The sequence below is a fragment of the Aquarana catesbeiana genome, linkage group LG04 (assembly GCF_042186555.1).
Source record: "Aquarana catesbeiana isolate 2022-GZ linkage group LG04, ASM4218655v1, whole genome shotgun sequence".
Classification (NCBI taxonomy): domain Eukaryota; kingdom Metazoa; phylum Chordata; class Amphibia; order Anura; family Ranidae; genus Aquarana; species Aquarana catesbeiana.
This window is the reverse complement of record NC_133327.1, coordinates 364,059,758-364,080,300: the sequence shown is the minus strand read 5'-3', so window position 1 is coordinate 364,080,300 and position 20,543 is coordinate 364,059,758. Positions and strand designations below refer to the sequence as shown.

Here is a 20,543-nt window from a genome sequence, read left to right as displayed (position 1 = left end):
GCATATGATACCAGGCAGTATGTGCAGGACAGGAGTGTGGATGGTATGACAGCAGGCAGTATGTGCAGGAGAGGAGTTTTGAGGGTATGCCAGCAGGCAGTATGTGCAGCAGAGGGGTGACAAGGGTATGACAGTGGCCAGTATGTGCAGGAGAGGAGTGTGGAGTGTATGATAGTAGGCAGTATGCGCAGGACAGGAGTGTGGAGAGTATGATAGCAGGCAGTATGTGCAAGACAGAGGTGTGGAGGTTATGATAGCAGGCAGAATATGCAGGAGGGGAGTGTGGAGGGTATGACAGCATGCAGTATGTGCAGGAGAGGAGTGTGGAAGGTATAATAGCAGGCAGTATGTGCAGGAGAGGAGTGTGAAGGGTATGACAGCAGGCAGTATGTGCAGGAGAGGCATGTGAAGGGTATGCCAGCAGGCAGTATGTAAAGCAGAGGGGTGACTAGGGTATGACAGTGGCCAGTATGTGCAGAAGAGGAGTGTGGAGCGTATGATAGCAGGCAGTATGCGCAGGGCAGGATTGTGTAGGGTATAATAGTCAGTATGTGCAGGAGGAGAGTGCAGAGGGTATGACAGTGGCCAGTATGTGCAGGAGAAGAGCGTGGAGCGTATGATAGCAGGCAGTATGCGCAGGACAGGAGTGTGGAGGGTATGATAGCAGGCAGTATGTGCAGGAGAGGAGTGTGGATGGTATGCCAGCAGACAGTATGTGCAGCAGAGGGGTGAAAAGGGTATGACAGTGGCCAGTATGTACAGGAGAGGAGTGCAGAGGGTATGGCAGTGGCCAGTATGTGCAGGAGAGGAGCGTGGAGGGTATGATAGCAGGCAGTATGCGCAGGACAGGAGCGTGTAGGGTATGATAGCAGGCAGTATGTGCAGGAGAGGAGTGTGGATGGTATGACAGCAGGCAGTATGTGCCGAATAGGAGTGTGGATGGTATGACAGCTGGCAGTATGTGCAGGAGAGGAGTGTGGAGGGTTTAAAAGCAGGCCGTATGTGCAGCAGAGGGGTGACATGGGTATGACAGTGGGCAGTATGTGCAGGAGAGGAGTGCTAATCAGCCAATCACATGGCAGCAGCTCAATGCATCTAGGCATCTAGACGTGGTGATGACGACTTGCTGAAGTTCAAACTGAGCATCAGAATGGGGAAGAAAGTGGAAAACCATCTCTAGGGTTTACAGAGAATGGTCCGAAAGGATAAAATATCTAGTGAGCAGCATTTGTGTGGATGAGAATGCCTTGTTGAGGTCAGAGGAGAATGGGCAGACTGGTTTGAGATGATGGAAAGGCAACAGTAACTCAAATAATCACTCGTTACAACCAAGGTGGGCATAATACCGTCTCTGAACGCACAACACATCAAACCTTGAAGCAGATGGGCTACAACAGCAGAAGACCACACCGGGTGCCACTCCTGTCAGCTAAGAACAGGAAACCAAGGCTACAAATTCGCACAGGCTCACCAAAATTGGACAGTAGAAGATTGGAAAAACGTTGCCTGGCCTAATGAGTCTCGATTTCATCTGTGACATTCAGATGGTAGGGTCAGAATTTGGCATAAACAACATGAAAGCATGGATCCATCCTGCCTTTTATCAACAGTTCAGCCTGGTGGTGTAATGGTGTGGGGGATATTTTCTTGGCACACATTGGACCCCTTAGTACCAGTTGAGCATTGTTTAAATGCCACGGCCTACCTGAGTATTTTTGCTGACCATGTCCATCCCTTCATGACTACAGTGTACCCATCTTCTGATGGCTACTTCCAGCAGGATAATGCACCATGTCACAAAGCTCAAATCATCTCAAACTGATTTCTTTAACAATGAGTTCACTGTACTCCAATGGCCTCCACAGTCAGCAGGTCTCAATCAAATAGAGCACCTTTGGGATGTGGTGGAATGAGAGATTTGCATCATGGATGTGCAGCCGACAAATTTGCAGCAACTGATAGATGCTGTTATGTCAATATGGACCAAAATCTCTGAGGGATGTTTTCAACACCTTGTTGAATCTATGCCACAAAGAATTAAGGCAGTTCTGAAGGCGAAAGAGGGTCTGTGAGTGTATATCCTCATACCTATGGGGTTGAATGCCGTAATTTAAAAGCAAATGATGTACATATATACTTTCTTGATATAGATGGCCTCTATGAAGCCCCTGACATCACCAAAAAGGTCAAAAATGAATATTCAGTGAATGTTATATTACAGAAAGCTATCGGAGACTGCAGACATACAACATTAGATGGTCAAAGACTATGGGGGTGTTACAATGGATGGTCAAAGACTGCAAACATGCTGCAGTAGATAGAGACTCAAAATGCTGTTAGTTTTGTTGGAGACTGGAAATATGCTTCAACAGACAGTCATAGACTGAATACACATTACAAGAGACTGCTAGAAATCACCGCTCCTTTGCAAATCGATGCTCCTTATTACCCCTTTAACCACTTGCTGTCCGCGCTATAGCCGAATGACGGCCACAGCGTGGACCTGAATTTCTGGGATCACCGATCCGATTAAGGGGTCGGTCCCGGCCTCTTAACATGTGATCAGCTGTCAGCAAAATTTAAAAAGAAAAATGTAAAAAAAAATTTGGACTTTTTACTTTTTTTTAACAAAAAATAAAAACCGCAGAGGTGATCAAATACCACCAAAAGAAAGCTCTATTTGTGGGAAAAAAAATGATAAAAAATTTCATTTGGGTAAGTGTTGGGTGAGTGTTGTTGTATGACCGTTCAATTGTCATTCAAAGTGCGACAGCGCTGAAAATTGGTCTGGACAGGAGGTGGGTTTAAGTGCCCAGTAAGCAAGTGGTTAAGATTGCTTGTGTCTTATCTCAGCAAAATGCATTTAAAAATATCAGAGGAAAAAAAAAAAAGAGAAAGTGGAATAACACAGAAATAAGAAAATGAATAAATGTGAATGGGCAGCACAATAGGTGTCAATGAGCCGCAGTTTGAGCACCAAGGATTTTGAAGCTCAGTGTTGCCCTGCTGACTTACGAGTGCTATTATGGTAAATACAGTCGTGTCCAGGAGTGTCTATGATTCTTCCCCATCCCTTGTCTTTTTTTTTTCCTGCAATACTTTATTTCTACTTATTGCACAACATAATTAAAAATACAGATATGTATATACATCCCTGGTGGCCCCTTTGTGCTTAGTGTGCATCCCTCGGTTCCCAGCAGTCAGTGCTTTAGGGGATGCCAACTTGTAAAGGCACTGTAATGGTAGTATTCTCTAACATTCTCTCCCCCTCTGACAGTCTCCTGTAGAATGTCCCCAGTCTCCAACCATGCTTGTAATATGTCTGCTGTCTCTTAACAATCTACCGTAGTACATTTGCGGCCTCTGATAATTTTCTATAGTATTACGTAAAAACATGCATGGTCCTTTGGTAATATTAGGGATCACACTTTATGCTCCCTATATCAAATAAGTTTACTGCCTCTGATCTACATGCCGCTGAACTATGTTTTTTTTTTATGTATCTTATTGATATGTTATATCAGTCCTATCTAATTGTTCTGCTCTGTGTTCTCTTAAAATTGTATCCCTCACAAAGTATTTCTGCTGAAGATTAATTGCCCTTTTAAAGTCTGTTTGATATATACAGCATTGGCAGCATCCTGAGCAAGTTTAACCCTCTTTGACCTGACCTCTGTTACATTTTCTGCTGAGCAGATATTTTCAGCTGGTTCGCTACTGATTTCATACATCCTTCATTCTGCAGTCCTATGGGACAAATTGAATTATTAAGATGCACAGGTTACATTTGTTGTGTGTGTGTGTGTGTGTATATATATATATATATATATATCTATATATATATATATATATATATATAGATATATATATCTATATATATATATATATATATATATAGATATATATATCTATATATATATATATATACATATATAAAAAATAATTATTACTGCTACAATGTCTATGCGTGTATATAGTAGATGCCAGAACTACTTTGCATTTCATGTTGTGTTCATTTGCTTTTACACCCCCACAATACTCGCTGATGCGTCTTGCTTCCCAGAACCAGGCCATGCATCTTCCCAAATAATCACCACCACCCATGCTGCAAACTCATTTTCTGCCATATGATTTTGATGACTCAGATCTCGAGAAAGTTTACTTCCTTGTTTATCTGATATATGACTTACTGTATTATTTAAAGCTGCCTATGGAAGTGTAAAAATGGTTTGTTTGCTTTTCATTTCTACTTAGTAATATAATATGAATTTATATAAGAAACGAATAGGATGCTACATTACATCCAAGGCTTTGAAAGTCTCTACGAAATAATTTTACAAGAAGAATAGTTTCAAGCAACCCTCTCTGCAATTTCAAATTGCAAAGTGGCTTCTGGTAACAAGATCGGTTAGTTATCTGCTAGCTGCAAACATGGGAAGCTGTGCTTGATTATAAATGAAATAGAATGTGGTGCTGCGCTTATCCCAATGAGATAGGCGTATATTGGCTCTGTACTAGTGAGTATCTTATAGTACACCCAAATTTAATCTTTGCAACTGTAACAGAGCAGTGGAAAAATAACCTAATGTGACAGTTGTATAATTATGTGCTGATGGTGTGTATGATCAAACAATCGTAACATAGATACACGATAAGTGCTAATAAATATAGCGTGCAAAGTGATCAGTGCTTAAACATCATGGTAGCAAACATAAATATATAAGTGAATAAATGTAGCATAAATAAATATAGCAGCTGGCTCAAACTATCGCCAGTCGCCAACTGGCTTAATTAAATATAAATCAACACATTCACAAGTGCATATATAACCAAAGTGTTAAAAGTGCATACAGTGAAGGTTAAATGAGGCTAAGTGCTTGAAAGTTCATTAATATGCATGCAAATCTTGCGTGCAAAGTATTATCAGGTGCAGTGCTTCGTACGGCAAAAAACAATTAATCAAATCAAAGTCCATAAAACGTGTAATCACTTCCGTGCTGAACATGGGTGACAATGGTGGTTAATCTTCATGCAACAACGTGCACATTGGTGAGCAGTGGCCCCTTACCTGAGGGTAATGGGGTAATCACGTTTAGCCATTTAGAGGCATGGCAGCCTTTGTAGAGACCATGGGTATAATCTGCTGTGAAGGATGGTAGAAATATGGTCCTATCCTGATCACTTCTCTTGTAGGGGCATCTGGTTCTTTCAAGTAGTGTCCCGGGGTCACCCAGATAGATTAAGAAAGGAAGCCCACAATAGTGTAGTATTGTATGGAAGCGTACCACTTTTATTACGTAGGGACGGGACAGGCACTCTCTGACAGTTATTGCATTACGAGCTCGCCGCTCGTCAGATCTCCACCCGGTTTTATACGTTTTATGTGAGTACAGAATTTTATATTGTAATAAAAGTGGTACGCTTCCATACAATACTACACTATTGTGGGCTTCCTTTCTTAATCTATCTGGGTGACCCCGGGACACTACTTGAAAGGACCAGACGCCCCTACAAGAGAAGTGATCAGGATAGGACCATATTTCTACCATCCTTCACAGCAGATTATACCCATGGTCCCTACAAAGGCTGCCATGCCTCTAAATGGCTAAACGTGATTACCCCATTACCCTCAGGTAAGGGGCCACTGCCCACCAATGTGCACGTTGTTGCATGAAGATTAACCACCATTGTCACCCATGTTCAGCACGGAAGTGATTACACGTTTTATGGACTTTGATTAATTGTTTTTTGCCGTACGAAGCACTGCACCTGATAATACTTTGCACGCAAGATTTGCATGCATATTAATGAACTTTCAAGCACTTAGCCTCATTTAACCTTCACTGTATGCACTTTTAACACTTTGGTTATATATGCACTTGTGAATGTGTTGATTTATATTTAATTAAGCCAGTTGGCGACTGGCGATAGTTTGAGCCAGCTGCTATATTTATTTATGCTATATTTATTCACTTATATATTTATGTTTAAGCACTGATCACTTTGCACGCTATATTTATTAGCACTTATCGTGTATCCATATTACGATTATTTGATCATACACACCATCAGCACATAATTATACAACTGTCACATTAGGTTATTTTTCCACTGCTCTGTTACAGTTGCAAAGATTAAATTTGGGTGTACTATAAGATACTCACTAGTACAGAGCCAATATACGCCTATCTCATTGGGATTAGCGCAGCACCACATTCTATTTCATTTCTTTTTAACCGGGGACAGGCTGTACCCCATTCGGTGTAGGCTGCTTTTCCTTGTTTTATTGAGATTGGGTTTCCCTCCTCCTTTCTCCCTAACCCCGTTCACGATAGCGCAGGAATACCCCATAATTATTTTATGTGCTTGATTATAATTTACAAAAACAAAATACTGATTTTAATTAAATGGGATAATTAGGCCATAATGAGCAAAGGAAACCAATAAGCCATTCACCAAAACACAGTGAAGTATAGCATTGTCTTCTTACAATAAAAGGTATTTATTTACCTGTCATGTTATTCAATTGTAAATTGAAAAAAAGACATTTACTTTGCATTTAAAGACCTAAAGCAAAGCCATGTAAATCTTTTCTTTTTTTTTTCCTAAATGCCATTTTCTTTAAAAAAAAAGTGTGGGAAAAATATGCAGTACATTTCTATAATGCGTGCAGTTTTCTTAATTTTATCCCTATATGCTGCAAGTACAGAAAAATACCTATTCTACCAAAAATCCACTGAACTCAGTTCAACTATCTGCCTCTTTGAACTGACAACATAGTTCCTGTGCTACACTGAAATGCCAAGCAGTGTTGTCAGTCCTGCCCATTTCTCTTCTTATGGACTAAAAGCACTTCCCTTCTCATCTCTATAATATAAAGGGGAACATGTATATACAGCGGGTAAAATGAGTAGTGAACGCGTCAACATTTTTCTAGGTAAATATATTTCTAAATGTGCTATTGACATGAAGTTTCCACAAATCTGTAACAACCCATGCAATCCTTACATACAATGAAACCAACACAAATAAGTTCAGAAATTAACTTATGTGTAATAAAATGGAATGACACAGGGAAAAAGTATTGAACATGGTAACTGAAATCTATTTAATATTTCATACAAAATCCTTTGTTGGTAATGACAGCTTAAGACGTGTGATTTTGGCCCATTCATCCACACAGTTTTCAGATCTTGAAGGTTTTGTGGGTCTTTTCTATGAACTCTGATCTTTAGTTCTTTCCATAGATTTTCTATTGGATTGAAGTCAGGTGATTGGCTGTGCCATTCTAGCAGCTTTATTTTCTTTCTTTGAATCCAATTGCGTTTCCTTGGCTTTGTATTTGGGATCGTTGTCTTGCTGAAATGTCCACCCTCGTTTCATCTTCATCATCCTGGTAGATGGCAGCAGATTTTTATCAAGAATGTCTTGGTACATTTTTCCATTCATCCTACCCTTAATGATATAAAGTTTGTCAGTACCGTATTCTGAAAAACAGCCCCATACCATGATGTTCCCACCTCCAAACTTCACTGTTGGTATTGGGGTGTTTTTGGGGCAATGTGCAGTGCCATATGACCTCCAAACATGGTGTGTATTATGGCATCCAAAGAGTTCAATTTTGGTCTCATCTGACCAGACTATTTTCTTCCAGTATTTCACAGGCTTGTCTAAATGTTGTGCAGAAAACTTTAAATGAGTTTCAACATGCTTTTTCTTCAGCAATGGAGTCCTGCGTGGTTTCTGTGCATACAGGCCATGGCGGTTGAGTGCATCATTTATTGTTTTCTTTGAAACAATTGTACCTGCTAATTCCAGGTCTTTCTGGAGCTCTCCACAAGTGGTCCTTGGCTCTTGGCCAACTCTTCTGATAATTCTTTTCACTCCTCTGTCAGAAATCTTGCAAGGAGCACCTGGTCGTGGCCAGTTTATGGTGAAATTATGTTCTTTCCACTTCCGGACAGTGCTCACTGGAACACTCAGAAGTTTAGAAATCCTTCTGTAACCAATGCCATCAATATGTTTTGCAACAATAAGGTTGCAAAGGTCTTGATAGAGCTCTTTGCTTTTACCCATCATGACATGTTTCTTGTGTGACACCTTGATAATGAGACCTTTTTATAGGCCATCAGTTGAGACTGAACCAACTGATATTAATTTGCACTGACAAGGGGCAGGATTGCTTTCTAATTACTGATAGAAACTGATAGATTTCAGCTGGTGTCTTGGATTTTCATGCCTTTTTGCACCTCCCTTTCTGCATGTGTTCAATACTTTTTCCCCTGTGTCATTCCATTTTGTTACACATAACTTAATTTAATTTATTTGTTTTGGTTTGTTTGTATGTGTGGATTGCATGGGTTGTTACCGACATGTGGTGAAAATTTCATGTCAATAGCGTCTTTAGAAATATATTTACCTCGAAAAATAGTGACGTGTTCAATACTTATTTTACCAGCTGTAAATGTATATATGTATGGAAATGAGTTGTATGTATAGAAATATATAACGTGCAAGGATGGCCATACATTATTCATATTTCTTGTACAATTTTCCTTTAGATTTACCAAAACCATATAATATGAGGTCAGACCTAAACACTTTTAATTTGCATGCAAAGGAAATTGAATAAGAAAATTGTATAATGTGTGGCCAGCTTAACCACTTAAGGACTGCCCCACGTTCATATACTGCAGCAGGGCGGCCCTTGAACGCAAAATCACGTACCTGTACGTGATTTTTTTTCTTTTGCCTCCAGGGAGCACGCTCGCCAATGGAGCCCCACTCCCACTGAGATTGGACACAGTGGGAGCCAATCAGCGGGTCTGGCAAAATTGTGGATTTAAAGTTTGAAGCAGCACAGTGGAAGGAGTACCTACCTGCTTTTGATTACTTTCATCCTTTGAGCCACCAACATTCTCTGACGTTCCCTGGGAGGGAATGTTTGCATAGGGTGCAAGGCGTGTTTGACCCCTTGCAGGGTCATTTAAAGGAGGTGAGCGAGCATTGCATGAGGTGGTGGGAGCACTCCGTTCATGGAGGTTGTCTGAAGATATCACACAAGCTTGTTTTTAGTTTTTTTGTTTTTTATTTTTGCATTTTTTTGAACAAAGTGGATTCATTCATTTTATGTTTTTGGACTTTTTTCATATTATTGCAATATCCGTGTTTATCACCATAATTGTTTATTTCACTTTTACAGCGCTGTCACACCTATATTGTTTTCTACATAGGCAGACTGTCGTTCTGCCTCTCCTCAGAACGATCGGCGGGTCACGGCGCACATCGCGTTCGCCAGACTCGCTGATTGGCTCCCACTGTGTCCAATCTCAGTGGGAGTGGGGCTCGAGTGGCCATGTTTTTTTGTCGTTTTTTTTTTTTTTTCACGATTGCATTCAGTTCCAGCCGATGGTCATTTTAGCACCCAATTCAAATTTCAGCCGGTTGTGCAGGAATGTGTGCGTTGGGAGTATTGCATTGAAAAAGCATGGCAGGACCCCTTAAATGTGTGATCTGGGGTCAAAAAGACCTCAGATCTCACATATACACTTAAATGCAATAAAAATTAAAAAAATTAAATGTCATTTTTTTTTTTTTTTTTTGCAAAAAAAAAAAAAAAAAGATTTCCCCTTTAAGACCTTTGGGCAGAAGTGACGTTTGATGTCGCTTCCGCCATCTAATGTTATGGAGCAGAGTGGGGGCATTCCTTCCTTTACTCGGCTCCAGGCCTGTCAGGGGAGAGGACACGATTATCTCCGCTGCTACCGATGGCTCCGGTAAGCGGCAGAGATAACCGGAGGGGGGCCTCGATAAAAGGGATCTTGCGGCAAATCCGCCGCAGAGACCACTTTTACCTGAAAGAGAACCGCCCACCGTTTCTGAAAAAAACTGAGTTATGGCAGCTAGCTGCTGCCATAACAACGGTATTTAGCGTCACAGTACCGATGTACAGCTACAGAGGTTTGCTGTAAGTGGTTAGAGTTTACAACCTCTATAATTGCCCCTGTTGTTAACCCCTTCCCTGCCAGTGTCATTAGTACAGTAACAGTGCATTTTTTTTTTATCACTGATCACTATAATAATGTCACTGGTCCCCCAAAAGTGTCAGGTGTCCAATTTGCTCCCTGCAATGTCGCAGTCCTGCAGAAAATTGCTGTTTGCCACCATTACTAGTAAAAAAAAAAATATTCCATGAAAATATCCCATAATTTGTAGACGCTATAACTTTTGTGCAAACCAATCAAACGCTTATTGGGATTTTTTTTACCACAAATATGTAGCAGAATACATATTAACCTAAATTGATGAAGACATTAGATTTTTTTAAACTGGGTATCTTTTATAGCAGAAAGTTAAAAATATATATATTTTTTTTTTTTTCAAAATTGTCGCTCTTCTTTTTGTTTATAGCGCAAACCGCAGAGGTGATCAAATACCACCAAAAGAAATCTCTATTTATTCTGAAGTGGTTAAATGGATGGATATATCTACGTGTATATTAATGAATACACGTAATATAAATAATTACAGTTTAGCCTACGTCAAATTATATAGCTGAAGGAATAGAATTACAATTATTTGTAAGAATCATAAACTATTTTGTGTTGTAGAAAACCATTTTTCTGTTTCCTGTGGCCAATTTTCTTTTGTCCCAGCAGAGAGGTAAAAATAAAGTGGATCAAGTCCAGCACTGCTGGTTCAAACCACATCAGATTTATACAGATAATGCATTTTAAGTTACTCAGACGGATTTGTAGTTGTGGTACACAATCTGTCTGCTATATGGAATGTGCATTATGCATTTTTGGGGAGCCGAATGCTGGTATCTGTCCATTAAGGTTTTCAGTATGAATGTTTAATTGCACCAAAGCTAAAGCAAAAGTACTTTTTTCCCAATAATGAATGTGATTTATGAATTTAGTGTATACTATGTGTGAGATGTCTCCTTCAGAGAAACATTCCATGCAGCTTGGGCAGACAGAGTGACTCAACTTCAATTTGAAGCCCTTTTACCAAACAGCTTAGGATGTCTCCTGTCCTTCTGTGCTGGATATCTGGAGAGCCAGGGATGAATAATTGACAATGAATACGTATTCTCCAAGTACATTAACATAGATGACTTGCAAACGAACGTGCTAAAAATATTTTTTCCCAGGGTCAGTAAAATTATGAGAAACACAACTAGTCATTTTATTTATGAAGTCCACTTTAATGGCTAATTTTACCAGTGCATGAAGAATGTAAGCCACAATGTTTTGCATTTATTCCTATATTGATTTAACAGCTTCATATATCATATTTTTATGTTGGTTATCGATGCTTCATTTTCTTCAACTTTTCTTACTTATCAAGCATTTTTCAATGTAAGCAAGACTGTCGCCGAAGGAAAAAGTGACATGTGATGCCGTGAATAGTAAGACTGCATTGATGGTTAAACTGAGTAACCCCTGTAACAGTTTTCCTAGGGTTTGATTGTGCCAGTAGATCCATGGTTGTCATCCTGCTGAAGGCAATCAAGTCATTGGATCTCCTGACAGAATCAAACCCTAGTAAAATTGTGTTACAGGGGTGACTCACAGTAACAATAAATGCTGAATGTTGTTACCCAAAGAGAAAGGGCACAGTTTATTTAGGGTCTCAAACTACAACCAAAAATGATATAGAAGCACAAATGAAGTTGTTGCCCTATAAAACCATAGTGTATAGAGGAAGCTCGTTTTGTATCATGGGAGCTGTTTTTTTTTTTTTTTCAACAAAAGGCATGTTTGTTTTTACTGTAAGGGTTGTCCTTTTTTCTAAAGCTTTCATGAAGCTGTGTTTTGTAACCATTGTGATTACGCACAGTGGTTGATGGAGTTCTTTAAAATCGCTTCTTCGTAAATTATTTGTGAGGTGTGAAAGCAATTATTTTGCTTTCCCATTAAAAAAGAAAGCATTAAAAATTGTTGTAGGTGCTTTTTATAGTCAAATATGATAAGCTGCCTCGGGTGTGTAGATAGATACTGACTCTATATGCAATGTACTAGGAAGCAGCACTTGATTCAGTATAACATGTCACAAAAATGATGGGGTAGAGCTGCACAATTCTGGATAAAATGAGAATCACATTTTTTTTTACTTGGAATAAAGATCATGATTCTTGCGGTGTAACATCATCTTTCACATTATACCAAAAATATGTTTTTTTTAATTAATTGAAGTGTATTTTTTTCCAAAAATTTTCGTTTGAAAGACCACTGCGCAAATACAGTGTGACATAAAATATTGCAACGATCACCATTGTTTTCGCTAGGGTCTCTGCTAAAATATATATATATAAAATGTTTGGGGGCTCTAAGTAATTTTCAAGCAAAAAATACTGATTTTAAGCAACAAGTGGCAAAAAAGGTTTAGTCTTTAAGTGGTTAAACTGACCTCATTTGCAGACCGAAGTTTATTTCCTTTGATCTACAAAGAACTAAAAGATACTTTGTATGCCTTCTCTATCTCTCAGCGCTGTGGAATGTTGATAAACGTTTGTTTGTTTGTTTTTTTAAATTGACAGCTCAGCTCTGCATTGTTTACATAGAATCGTGGAAATGGCTGATTAACATTGTGAGGGGGGTTGAATCGACATTGCGATTTTTTAATGATTAATCGTGCAGCTCTAGGTAGAGGGTATAAGTAGACATTTATGTATTTATTACAGGTGCTTATATAGCGCCATCAATTTACACAATATTTACATATATATTATACATTCACATTAGTCCCTAGCCTCAAGGAGCTTGCAATCTAAGGTCCCTAACTCACATTCATACATACACATACTAGGTCAAATTTAGACAGGAGCCAATGAACCTACCAGCATGTCTTTGGAGTGTGGGAGGAAACCGGAGTACCTGGAGGAAACCCACACAGGCGCAGGGAGAACATGCAAACTCCAGGCAGGTAACATGGTTGAGATTCGAACCGATGACACATTTAGTAGTAGGCTCAATGGAAATGATGAAGAAAAAAAATTAGAAAGGCATGCAGTACAGATCATTGTGAAATTCAAAATAAAACATATTTTGTAGAACATTTCTATAATATTTTAAGACTTTCATTTAGACTGCCTTTTAAAATGTGTAGGGCTCTTTCTCTATTCACCATTTTTAGTGACATGATAAATTTGGACTTTTATTTATTTATTTTATTGAGAAGAAGTGGTACAGATTGTACAGAGTAATACCTTATATACTGTGGCTGGGACAAAGCGCAGGTTGTACAGTGTGCAGACAGTGAGAATCCTGTGAATAATGACTGATAAATTTTCACTAATTGCATGCTGTATTGTTTTAGGTACCAAATGGATAATAAGTAGGGCACTGTAGTATAAAACCTATTAATCTTTGTATATATACTGTATTGTCAAAAGTATTGGGACACCTGCCTTTCTAAGGAACTGAACTCTAATGGCATCCCAGTCTTAGTCTATAGGGTTTAATATTGAGTTGGCCCACCCATTGCAGCTATAACAGCTTCAACTCCCCTGGGAAGGCTGTCCACAAGGTTTAGGAGTGAGTCTATGGGAATGTTTGACCATTCTTGCAGAAGCGCATTTGTGAGGTCAGGCACTGATGTTGAACAAGAAGGCCTGGCTTGCAGTCTCCACTCTAATTCATCCCAAAGGTGTTCTATTGGGTTGAGGTCAGGAGTTCCTCCGCCCCAAACTCTCTCATCCATGTCTTTATGGACCTTGCTTTGTGCACTGGTCCAAATCATTTGGTAGAGGGGGGATTATGCTGTGGGGTTGCTTTTCAGGGGCTGGGCTTGGCCCCTTAGTTCCAGTGAAGGGAATTCATAAGACATTTTGGACAATTTCATGCTCCTAACTTTGTGGGAACAGTTTGGGGATGGCCCCTTCCTGTTCCAACATGACTGCGCACCATATGCGTGTAAAGGCAGGCATCCCAATACTTTTGACAATATAGCGTGTGTGTATGTATAATTTTTTTTTTTTTATTACTGTAAAAAAAAAAAATATCCTTTTTGTTAATTGCTTTCATAAAAAAAGTTTTCCTTTTTGTTGTAGATGGAGAAAAGAAGTATCAGGTGATGATTCATGGTATAGAGCCTATGCTGGAGACTCCCTTGCAGTGGCTCAGTGAATATTGCAGCTATCCGGACAACTTCCTCCACATAAGTGTTGTTCCGCAGCCCACTGACTGAAGGACTTGTGGCACTTAAGTGAAAGAGACCATCACATTTGGAGAGGATTTTCCTAACTCATGTCAAAGCATGAGTTATGGTTGACAAAGACCTAATTGAGCTCTTGTGAGCTGTAAGTATGACATTGACGGGTTTGCTCTGCCACAACTTGAGCCTGGTTGGAACAAGGAGATCTGCTTGAGACTATCTGCTGCCTTGTAGCTCAGCACACAACCTAATGATCAGAGAGTCAGTGACAGCATGTGCCTCCTGTTCCTGGTTTATACTAACTAGTGTGCTGCATTCTTTTCTACTTGTTTTCAACTATGTACCCAAGGTTCAACTTTTTTTTTTTTTTTTCTTTTTTTTTTTTTTTATAAAAGGGAAAATTATTGCTTTGATCTGCTGGTTTATTCAACATGGAAAAAAAGCATTGAAAGATATATAAGTAAAATATGAAATCTAAGTAACAGAAGCTGTGCTGGTGGTGTTCCTGTTTACAATGTATTATAGTAAACTCTATAACAAATTTTAAGAGAGCATGAGTGAGATTTATATTCTTAAAAAGACTATATTCTTCAAATCATATATGTAATGCCAATGAAGGAAAAAAATAAGACTGGCTAGGACAATGTAATATCTTCCAACAGAGAGCATTTAACTGCACATGAACTGAAAAAAAATAAACTTTTTTAGTTTTAATTTTGCAGGCAGTGTCTCTCTGCAGCACAGCACATGTTGTATACACTTACATAATGATGTTTTTTACACTTCTGTATGGGAAAATCTGCAGGAAGGTTTTCTTTTTCAGTTTTCTATCTCGTGTCAGAAAATGGATACAGTAGCTTGTCTATTCAGTTATCATGACCTTCTAATTTCTGTTAGCTTTGATATACTAGTTCAGTGTTTCCCATATATGTCCTGCAGCAGTTCAATCTCACCAATGTGTATATAGGGTAATTAGTGTTTATGATATAGCCACATAAACTGTTGGTGGTACTCGAGGACAGGTTTGGGAAACACTAGTGTATGTAATAATTATTTTAATCAAATAATTAACAAAAGAGAGCTCCACGATTGCTAATATAAGCAATATTAGCAATGTAACTAAACAGAAGCAAAGGTATAGTTTGCATTTGACTTATATTTATCTGTTCGTAAAACTGTGAACTGACTAGTCTGTTAGCTTTGATTTCTTCCTGGTATTGTCAAATGCTGACTCACACCCTCCCATATTGTGCTATCGGCCCATTACTCTGATTGTTACCCTTAGTAGATGACAGAGGACCTCTGGAGGAAGGTGGGGGTTAGGGGTAGCCTTCAACACACCAGTGTTGTCAAAGGTTGCAGATTGAAGCACCATGAGATTTTGATTATTTTTTTAGCAACTGCAAACTTTAATCCACAATTATTTGTATATTACAGACAATTGTTATAATTATAGTGTGCTATTAAATGTTTGTCTTTGTTTGCTGACATGTATACAATTCACAGATGCAGTGCTCGAGATCAGTGTACAATCTGATTGTAAAATATTCTTTAGTCTTACCAACAGTCATCTGTATAGTGGGAGAGCCTACCTGGCTGGGTACAAACTGACTTATTTAGGAAGGCTGCTGCACAAAATTATGGGATATTGCAATATTTGTGGGCAGTGTTTCCCTACTACCAGATAGGGGTGCACTTGCAATATTATTATCTTGCAAGTCTTTGAAGAGAATTGAAAAACTTGTACAGTTAGGGCTTTTGCACAGAGCCGCCTGCTGTAAAATTCAGGTGTATTTCCCCACTCGGGAGCCACAGGTGCAGCATACAGCTTCCCATAAAAAGTACTGGCTATATGGTGCTACCTGCATAAACATGCGTATATGTATGGATGTACAACCCTGGACACAGTCTGCATCTAGGGTTGTACATATGCGCGTGTTTACACAAGTACTGTTGTATACCTGTGTACAGCCTTTGATTTCTATGGGCAACTGTACCCAGCACCTGTAGCTCTTGGGTGGAAAAATATGCATACATTTTACAGCATGCCACCATGGACATGAACCCTTACACACATGCCATTTTCCAGGCAGGTTCAACCCGTTTTTGAACCCAAAAACAATCAGTTGCAGCAAGGTAACTTATTACTAACAGTTCTGATTTTTGTGATAGAAACTGTTGGCAACAGGTTACTTTGATCCATTCAGTCTGTTTTGCGATTGAAAGTGGTTGAAAAAGTCTGAAAATCCTGTAGGATTTAGTGTATGCAGTAGCAGAATAAAAGTTTTATTTTATTTTTGTAAGATATGTTTTTGTTATGCACTTTTAAATGAGATTGAAAATATGAGTAAAACAAATCAGTACATTGTGTGTTTTTTTTCTCCTTCAAAGTGTATTTGGTATGTCAGGTTTGTAAAATCAGGTAACTTTCTTATGTCTATCACACGTTGTAAAACCGGTACTGCACATAGAATTTTTGCCAAAAAAAGATGCCTTTTCAGTTTTCATACTTATCAATGAAAAGTAGGTGAAACTCTTTGAAAACAATTTCCATATGATATGTGATGTATGCTGAGACTGTGTGCATAAAACCAGACACCAAAAAACATCATATCCTGTAGTCCTCTTAATATGAAGAAAGGTAAACTAATGTGACAAGCAAAGCACTGCCTATTGATCAATTGGAAAGCATTTCATCACCTTCCCAGTAACGGATGTGACATGTTATTAGCCAGTTAAATAAAGCTTTTGCTGCTATTTGCTGTTAATCCTGTCGGACTCTAATTTGGGAGAGTGAGGTGGGTGTGTAATATCAAACCTGACAGACGTCTAGAGAGTCCCTGGTACAACACCACCCAATATAAACACCTATTGCTAATTTCCTTCCATTTCCAGTGGTTGGACAATGATGGACGTACTTAGTGCTTCTACTATTCTGCAATTGCGTTTTCTTTGTATTAAGAGAGTCACCTTTCTTGAAGTTCTGTCTTTGACAATGTAAATATCAGTTTCATTTATCCAAAAACACGTTTTCATACTTCTAAGATATTTTTAAATAAATTTTATGGCATTGTGCTTGCTTGATCTGGTAATGCACATTTCCTGGAATTCATAAGGACTGGTGCAGACAGATTTTAGGTGGGTTTCTCTGATGTGTTCTAAAAGTGGTGCAGCATGCACCAAATTCATGTACTTATCTAGAATTCATACTTGAATTTGGCGCACGCTGCGCCACTTTTAGAATGCACGTGAGACACTTTTGCAAAATCTGTCTGAGACAGTTTCTCTCTGTACAGCAAAAAGATAGTTGTCCTTAATTAGCTCCACTTACGTAAGATGCGAGCTGTTGGTGTTTTAGTTTGAATTTGGCGCAGGTTCTGCACCACAATGTCAGAGTGGTGCATTACCTGACTACCTAACTATGTGAATTTGGTGCACAAGTCGCTGTCAGAACCGAAAGTGTTGCAAATGCTTTAGTAATTTGGCACAGTACATTAACCTGAGTGATTACTGCCAGAAAAGTGGCGCAGCAGCTTTATTGAATTTCCCCCATTAACTTCATTCCAAGCGCACAACTATAGGGGTGCAGTCGGCCAAACAGAGGTGATCTTAAGCAAGTCAGCTTAGCATGGGCAGACTTATAACATCGGTTGGGTTACTGCTCTTTGCACAAGGACCATAAAGTTTAATATTTTAACCTGGTGCATAGTAATCTGCAACAACCAATTACAAATCATGTTTTAATTTCTGTTCACACAAGATTATTACAACATTCACCCATGTTTTATACATTTTACCAATTGAATCTAATTAGAAAAAATTTGAAATTTAGGTGAAAGTTGTGTTAAATTCTGTTAAGATGTGTGCAGTACAGTAATGAAATCATAAAATGTACAGTTAAAATATAGTTACATCAGTTCTGGGTTTTTCCCACATATTTTGGCTAAATGTATGGTTCCAGAAAAACAACCCTCAGAAACAATGCAAAAGTAAGAATAGCAAAGCCACTACAAAATACAGAGGCTGTCATCCAAACTGTTTATACATGTACATCCTAGTGTTCATCTTTAGTATCTGACTGCACGGTATCCATAAGTTATTTTCATACAACTGTTATGACTAACTTCTGAAATCCAGCTAATGTTACATTAAACCAGTTTTTGTGACAAAACTCTGAATGTAGTCACCATAAACCTAGTTTTACAAGCTGCTTGTATGAATAGGTCTGCGTGACCTGCTAGAGACAGCTAAAGGAAAGCCCCACTTTTCTATATTTAATTGCAACCCACGTTCTAATTTAAAATTAAATACAAATACTTTGCAATTTTTATCTGCAGACAGCTATTATTTTCTGTAATATTCCATACACAGCTTGTGTACAGGTAATCACCTTAAATCAGATTTTCTGCACTTCTTTCCTAGCTTAGTTTACTGGGCTTGACCATGTGATTATAGAAGGCAGACTCTTTTAACGCTAGCTATACACACAAAGATTTCTTTTTTTCAGCCCATGGGATAAATGAGAGAAATTATTATTATACAAGCTTTAAATACAGTGGGGGCGGAAAGTATTCAGACCCCCTTAAATTTTTCACTCTTTGTTATATTGCAGCCATTTGCTAAAATCATTTAAGTTCATTTTTTCCTCATTAATGTACACACAGCACCCCATGTTGACAGAAAAACACAGAATTGTTGACATTTTTGCAGATTTATTAAAAAAGAAAAACTGAAATATCACATGGTCCTTAGTATTCAGACCCTTTGCTCGGTATTTAGTAGAAGCACCCTTTTGATCTAATACAGCCATGAGTCTTTTTGGGAAAGATGCAACAAGTTTTTCACACCTGGATTTGGAGATCCTCTGCCATTCCTCCTTTCAGATCCTCTCCAGGTCTGTCAGGTTGGATGGTAAACGTTGGTGGACAACCATTTTTAGGTCTCTCCAGAGATGCTCAATTGATTTTAAGTCTGGGCCCTGGCTGGGCCATTCAAGAACACGGAGTTGTTGTGAAGCCACTCCTTCGTTATTTTAGCTGTGTGCTTAGGGTCATTGTCTTGTTGGAAGGTAAACCTTCGGCCCAGTCTGAGGTCCTGAGCACTCTGGAGGTTTTCGTCCAGGATATCCCTGTACTTGGCCGCATTCATCTTTCCCTCGATTGCAACCAGTCATCCTGTCCCTGCAGTTGAAAAACACCCCCACAGCATGTTGCTGCCACCACCATGCTTCACTGTTGGGACTGTATTGGATAGGCGATGAGCAGTGCCTGGTTTTCTCCACACATACCGCTTAGAGTTAAGGCCAAAAAGTTCTATCTTGGTCTCATCAGACCAAAGAATCTTATTTCTCACCATCTTGGAGTCCTTCAGGTGTTTTTTTAGCAAACTCCATGCAGGCTTTCATGTGTCTTGCACTGAGGAGAGGCTTCCGTCGGGCCACTCTGCCATAAAGCCCAGCCTGGTGGAGAGCTGCAGTGATGGTTGACTTTCTACAACTTTCTCCCATCTCCCGACTGCATCTCTGGAGCTCAGCCACAGTGATCTTTGGGTTCTTCTTTACCTCTCTCACCAAGGCTCTTCTCCCCCGATAGCTCAGTTTGGCCAGAGGGCCAGTTCTTGGAAGGGTTCTGGTCGTCCCAAACATCTTCCATTTAAGGATTTTGGAGGCCGCTGTGCTCTTAGGAACCTTAAGTGCAGCAGAATTTTTTTTGTAACCTTGACCAGATCTGTGCCTTGCCACAATTCTGTCTCTGAGCTCTTCAGGCAGTTCCTTTGACCTCATGATTCTCATTTGCTCTGACATGCACTGTGAGCTGTAAGGTCTTATATAGACAGGTGTGTGGCTTTCCTAATCAAGTCAAATCAGTATAATCAAACACAGCTGGACTCAAATGAAGGTGTAGAACCATCTCAAGGATGATCAGAAGAAATGAACAGCACCTGAGTTAAATATATGAGTGTCACAGCAAAGGGTCTGAATACCTAAAAATGGCTGTCCACCAACTTTTACCATCCAACCTGACAGAACTGGAGAGGATCTGCAAGGAGGAATGGCAGAGGATCCCCAAATCCAGGTGTGAAAAACTTGTTGCATCTTTCCCAAAAAGACTCATGGCTGTATTAGATCAAAAGGGTGCTTCTACTAAATACTGAGCAAAGGGTCTGAATACTTAGGACTATGTAATATTTCAGTTTTTTTTAATAAATCTGCAAAAATGTCAACAATTCTGTGTTTTTCTGTCAATATGGGGTGCTGTGTGTACATTGAGGAAAAAAATTAACTTAAATGATTTTAGCAAATGGCTGCAATATAACAAAGAATTTTTAAGGGGTTCTGAATACTTTCCGTCCCCACTGTAGTGCCAACAGTATGCTCGGCTCTT

At 39.2% G+C, this 20,543-nt stretch overlaps 1 protein-coding gene across 1 annotated transcript in view; it reads left to right on the top strand.

The window, feature by feature from the left end:
• The window catches only part of ATG5 (autophagy related 5), a 293,272-nt gene extending 276,747 nt beyond the window's left edge, over nucleotides 1-16,525 (top strand). Inside the window, exon 8 of the mRNA XM_073627015.1 lies at nucleotides 14,057-16,525. Coding sequence (XP_073483116.1) covers nucleotides 14,057-14,193 — 137 coding nt within the window. The 3' untranslated portion in view covers nucleotides 14,194-16,525. The remainder of the gene's footprint in view (nucleotides 1-14,056) is intronic.
• Nucleotides 16,526-20,543: the final 4,018 nt, after the last annotated feature.